This window comes from Carex rostrata, chromosome 2, assembly GCF_964058835.1.
Source record: "Carex rostrata chromosome 2, lpCarRost1.2, whole genome shotgun sequence".
NCBI classification, from domain to species: Eukaryota; Viridiplantae; Streptophyta; class Magnoliopsida; order Poales; family Cyperaceae; genus Carex; species Carex rostrata.
Window position 1 is genome coordinate 8,065,126 of NC_135919.1, and position 6,115 is coordinate 8,071,240.

The window sequence follows — 6,115 nt, forward strand, 5'->3', positions numbered from 1 at the left end:
CTCTGCGTGCTAGGTCAGATCGTATGCTCTGCATTAACTCAAAAGGGAATCTTTTGAGTTAATGAATGTTGACCATCCAATCTGTTTTAATATTCGTATATACTAAATTCGCACTAATATTAAAGGACCCCTATATCATAAGCAGAGGCCGGATTGACTCCGTTTAAAATCAGACGGTTGAGATTCATTAACTGAAAAGATTCCTTTTTGAGTTAATGCAGAGGATACGCATTCTTGCTAGTTTACCGCACTGGATCTAAAGTCCTTGTCATTCGCTATATAAATACGCCGAAGCATTCGCCTAGTTTTGGAAACATACTCTGACGCTCCCCCCAAATTTCTCTTCCGATCAATCCCTAGTTTAGGAAACACCTACCCGAAAAGGTTTTGCCTAATCACTCAGGAAGAAAAGAATAGCCGTAACTCGGACGTTGAATCTCTTCCGATTCAAGCGCTCGTTGCTTCGCTTTGTCTTCGTCTTGATCGCTGTCGTCTTGGAAGCATCGCATGATGGACGGTGATATCAGAAACTGGCCATGCGAGGAAAATTATATCACTTACCTAGCGACGAGGCGAAAGGGGGACCCAATTCCTCAAGGCGTCATCTCCGTAAACCCTTTCAGCTCTAATCCATGGGATTTCCCTGGTAAGCACCTACCTAATCTTTGCTCATATTTTATTAAATCCTAATTTTTTTTCGCATTAAACCCTAAATTGAAAGGTTTGTCTTGCTTTCGTTTTCTTGTTTGGGTATCGTCTACGAAAGTTATAGTATGTTGTGGATCATAATTTGACAAATTCATGGACATGTCATTATAATTGCCAGTATAACTGTAACATTCTATCAGATGACATAATAGAAGTTTTGAATGCTATTGTAAAATTCTATTTTTCTGCTAAGTATTTTCCTTGTTTAAATAATCAATTTTTTTTTTAGTAAAGGGACATTAAACCCTAAACTGAAAGGTTCGTCTTGCTTTCGTTTTCTTGTTTCGGTAGACCCTAACTAATATTGTCTAGCAAATTGTAGTATGTTGCGGATCATAATTTTACAAATTCATGGACATGTCATTATAATTGCCAGTATATCAGTAAACCTTCTATCAGAGGGTATAATAAAAGTTTTGAATGCTTTTGCAAAATTATATTTTCCTGCTAAGTATGATGATATGAAGAACCCTAAATTCTTTTTACGTAAGGTTCATTAAACCCTAAATTGAAGGGTTTGTCTTGATTTCATTTTCTTGTTTCGGTAAACCCTAACTAATATCATCTAGCAAAGTTTTAGTATGTTTAATGAATCATAATTGCACTATGCATTAACTCATGGGTACATCATTATAATTGCCAGTATATCAGTAAACCTTCTATCAGAGGGCATAACAGAAGTTTCAAATGCTTTTGTAAAATACTATTTTCCTGCTAAGTATTTTCCATAGTACGAAGATGTGAAGAACCCTAAATCCTTTTTCGCAAGGTACATTAAACCCTAAATTGAAGGGTTTTTCTTTATTTCGTTTTCTTGTTTTGGTAAACCCTAACTAATATCGTCTATCAATGTTTTGTAAGGTACATTAAACCATAAATTGAAGGGTGTCTTTATTTTGTTTTCTTGTTTCGGTAAACCCTAACTAATATCGTCTAACAAAGCTGTAGTAAGTTTCAAATCACCATTGCACTATGCACAAAATCATGGGCATGTCATTATAATTGCCAGTATATCAGTTAAAATTCTATGAGATGGCATAATAAGAGTTTTGATTGATGCTATTGTAAAATTCTATTTTTCTGCTAAGTATTTTCCTTTGTTAAATAAACAAATTTCTTTTTCCTAAGGTTCATTTAACCCTAAATTGAAAGGTTCGTCTTGCTTCCGTTTTCTTGTTTTGGTAAACCCTAGCTAATATCGTCTAACAAAGTTGTTGTATGTTACAAATCATAATTGCAGTATGCACAAATTCATGGGTATGTCATTATAATTGCCATTATATCAGTAAACGTTCTATCAGATGGCATAATAGTGTTGTAAGTTGCTCTATTTTGATAATATAGTTCTGGGCTGTTCTCAGCCTTTCTTTAAAGAAACAAAAAAACATGGCATAATAGAAGTTTCGACCAATGCTATTGTTGTAAAATTTTATTTTTCTGCCAAGTATTTTTAAATAATCAAATTTCTTTTTTTACGTCCTTTTTTTCATCTACAAAATATACTCTAATTATCTAAATCCCATCTCCTGTATATAAAATCTGCACAGTAGGTATGCACCTGTAAGCTGTATGCTTCGATGTGAACAGTAATCCACTAAGAATTCTCTTCTGACACCTTCAATTGCATCATAAAATTGTATTATACTCCTAATCTCTCTTAATATCAAATTGAGCTGCCTCCTGAAATCAATCAAAATCAATTAATGTCAGACAAAACTAATAAAATTGTCAATCAGAGATTCTTTATATGGAATTATAATATGACCCACTGGTAAATACCGGCATCTTTTAAATTAAATCACACATAATGAAGACTTAATGACCAAACTGCCCATTGGTTCCTACAGAACATATGCTGGGTTCAATTTACAGCTAGATGCACATCAATTTAGATTTTTACTTTGTAGCCCTAGATAATTTAATATATTGAAAAAAAATTATCAACAAAATAAAAATAAATGCATGATACAGAAAGGGGTGCACTGATTTATAATGAGCTTCACAAGGATAATGAACAATAGATTGCTCTTCAGCCAAGATAAATACAGTAGTTATATCGGAAACATTTACTTTTAGTAAAGTAAAATAAGGAGATGTCCATTGCAATCCTTTATGTAATGTAACATGAAATTATGTCCTTCCTATGCCATTGTATCTGCCTGGTTACACCAGTAGCAGCCCGAGAGCAAGGAGGAAGGTGGGGTCACTATCCAACATAAAAGAATTCAACAATATAAAAGGTTATTAGATGGTAGTCTATGCGGCATTCCATTGGACAACACCGATTGGGGATCAAAGACTTCAAACATTACTTTATGTTAAATTTTTTGCTTGATCTGTAGGTTTATGCATAGACCAACCGAGGCTCAAACTATGAAGTTCTGTTCCAAAAAACCAATACAACCCCCAATAAAAAAGTACAGGTGGTATTTTCTGGGTATGCACTGGACCAGACATGTCAGGTATAGGCGCCAAAGTAATTGAAAACTTAAAAATTAACAAAAGAGATGACCTTTTGAAGTGCAAAATTCAGTGAATTGATCAAACCAAAAGCAAATTTTGTTTGATCTCACAAACAATCCTTAATCTTGTTGCTCAACTTTAGTGAATCAGATTTCAGTATGTACCGACTGGAAAGCAGAACCTAATCCAGTATTTAGAAATCTGCAAACAATATGATTTTTGTAATCAAGTTATTGTTTGGTAAAGAGAGTGCCTAAGAGTGGTGGCATCCACGCTGATTAACATGATCGCAAACTAATCGTACGAGCACACATGTGTAGTAGCGGATTATATTACATTTACACCAATATTAGTATATTTCATCTCCAACTTTGCTGTCGCCCGTCACCCTCTTTAATCAGAGTTGTCATATTAATATCTATAGGGAAGCGACATGGGTCGGGTCCCCACTGTAGGGATTACTTGGATAGTGGGAGGGCAGAATCAAGAGAGAAGAGGGGAGGATTGTTTAGATTTAATTAATATTGAAAAAGAAAATGGGTGCTGAACCAAGTCGGATTGCTGAGAGAATAATTAATTGGGCCTGTCTATTTTCACTTCATCTAATTTCTGCATGACAGTTCAGGGGTCTAAGCATTGAGTCGACCTTCCTTAGATATTATAATATAGTAAAGAAAAGATGTTTAACTTACATTACCAGTCTATTTTTTATTGCATACTTGGGGTTTGGTACTAACAAAAATTTATGGAGTCTGATGGATTAATAGGACTTTTGCTTTTTATGTTGCAGATGACAGTTGGTATCTTTTTGAAGAGAACCCAAATGATGAGAAATGGGAAGACGACGTCAGAAGGACTGAAAATGGATTCTGGAAATGGTCTAACACTGTTACAATTCCAACAGAATCCGCTTTTGGGTTCAAAAATGTATTCGATTTTTACCAAGGGAATACGCCCATTGGGACTAGGACTGGATGGATAATGCGTCAGTACCATGCCGGACCAAACAGGGAAGGGGCTACTCATGCACAGGTACCTGCTTTTGACATCCCTTTTTGAAACAAAATGCAATTCTGATAGAGATGCAATTAACAATTCTGCATAGGTAAAAAAGTATATAATTTGTGATCTTTTTACCTTTTCAGATTTTATTAAGAATGTGATAAGTTTTATTATTATTTTTTTTTTTCCCTCTTAAAATGAAACAAAAGGCTAAGATGTTAGATTGTGCTCTTCTTATATGCAGGAGAATATTTCATTGTGTAGACTCTCATGGCAAAATATGGAAAGGGCCAACTCCTCTCGATCAAATAATTGCGCCTCTGCATGTGCTGACTTTTGCACATCTGAACCTGAAGTATGTAGATATTTCTTATTTTATTATTGGCACAAGAATAAAATTTCATAACAAGTTATTGTTATTAACTCAGTACATTGGTCTTGTCAGATGATAAACATGAAGGACGAGAGAGAGGCTGATGGGAAAGTGTCAGTAAATGTCTCTCCAGACAGTTTCATTGAATTGAAAGATCTAATGTCTTCTGACGGAGAAATCAGCGAGCTGTACGATTTCTCGGATAGAGACTTCTTAGAGTTTAATGACATTCTGACGTCTGACACAGCTTCTACTAGCTCTGAAAATTCTGAGTATTTTAATATTGGTGAGATGCTGAGAGAGATCACAAGGGAGGGCCCTGTGTCTGTAGAGGAAGAGAAGGATGACTGCGTCTCTAGTTTCACTGGACCAGTCCAGTGCGAACAAGCTGACAGGGATAAACGGTTGAAAGACAAAGACACTATATCTTGGGATAAAAACAACAGCACGCCGAACCATCATTTGTCAAATGGGAGCTACCTGGAACTGAGAGATCTCCTTCCCTCTGATACGACTTCTACAAAATCAGGCAACTTAGGTTCCATGCGCAACAACTCTTGTGAGTACTTTAATGCACATGAGTTACTCAGAGACATTGCAAGGGTTGACAATGCACCAGTAATTGAATCAGGTAACTGCTGATATTGTAATAATTGGATTTTACTAGCATGTGCAACTTTGTACCAAGCTGTACTACTGTACAACATCTTTCTAATACTTGAAAATTGATTCCATTTATATTTGCAGAATCAGTGGCAAGCCACATTGAAAATGTTGAGCAGCCAGGGAACCTAGCTGATATCGTTGTACCAGAAGAGGGCCCTTCAACATCAGCAAATTCCTGCACTGGTCCAGTGAAGCGAAGTATGTCGGACAGATCTGCAGGTGTCAGCAGTAACAGTAGCAGCAGTACCAGTAGTACCAGTGTAAGCTGCAATGGCAGTCCCTCTTCAGACAAGAGAAGCAGCTCTAAGACTCCGCAAAGCAAGAGGAGAAAGTCTGTCAAGAGGCTTGCCAAAATTGGCAAGAAATTATTTTGTTTTTCTTGACCGCATGTAGTTAACTTTTTATTTTATTTTGAAGTACACATCTTGCTATGGCTTATAACACAAATATGGGTAATTATATGATATTAGTATTTTAGCTTGACATCTGATGAGTGTTTGGATGTTATTTACTGTACATTTTTTTTTCTTTTTTTAGTACATATGGCTTATAACACATTGGAGTAATTATTTGAGATGAGTATTGGAGCTGACAGCTGACGAGTATTTGAATGTTTTTTTACTGTGCATTTTCTTTCTTTGTTGATATTTTGTATTGTGCTTCATTTCATTTGCAGATGAACCATAACATTGTTAAGTTATTAGTGCAATCAATCAGAATTTAGGTTGATGGTGCAATGTGTTTTTTCTTGTTGATTTGCATTAATATCTATTTCGATCACATTCAAACATTGATTTTTTCTACAGTTTTGCATCAGATTTTAGATCTTTCATATTAATCCATCTAAACATTACAAAGTTCAATATTTACAAATAATTGAAATAAAAAAATAATTTAGACTTT

At 35.2% G+C, this 6,115-nt stretch overlaps 1 protein-coding gene across 2 annotated transcripts; it reads left to right on the top strand.

Annotated features, from left to right (window-relative positions):
• Positions 1 to 326: 326 nt before the first annotated feature.
• On the top strand, positions 327 to 5,817 carry LOC144572600 (uncharacterized). 2 transcript variants are annotated; one of them, XM_078322251.1, is made up of 6 exons: positions 346 to 384; positions 453 to 646; positions 3,962 to 4,203; positions 4,418 to 4,528; positions 4,619 to 5,177; positions 5,294 to 5,817. In XM_078322251.1, exons 2-6 carry the CDS (start codon positions 508 to 510, stop codon positions 5,593 to 5,595), a joined length of 1,353 nt encoding a protein of 450 aa, XP_078178377.1. In that variant the 5' UTR covers positions 346 to 384; positions 453 to 507; the 3' UTR covers positions 5,596 to 5,817. The 2 variants fall into 2 exon arrangements, with proteins under 2 accessions (XP_078178370.1, XP_078178377.1); XM_078322244.1 differs by having other exon boundaries at positions 327 to 646.
• The last annotated feature ends 298 nt before the right edge of the window (positions 5,818 to 6,115 follow it).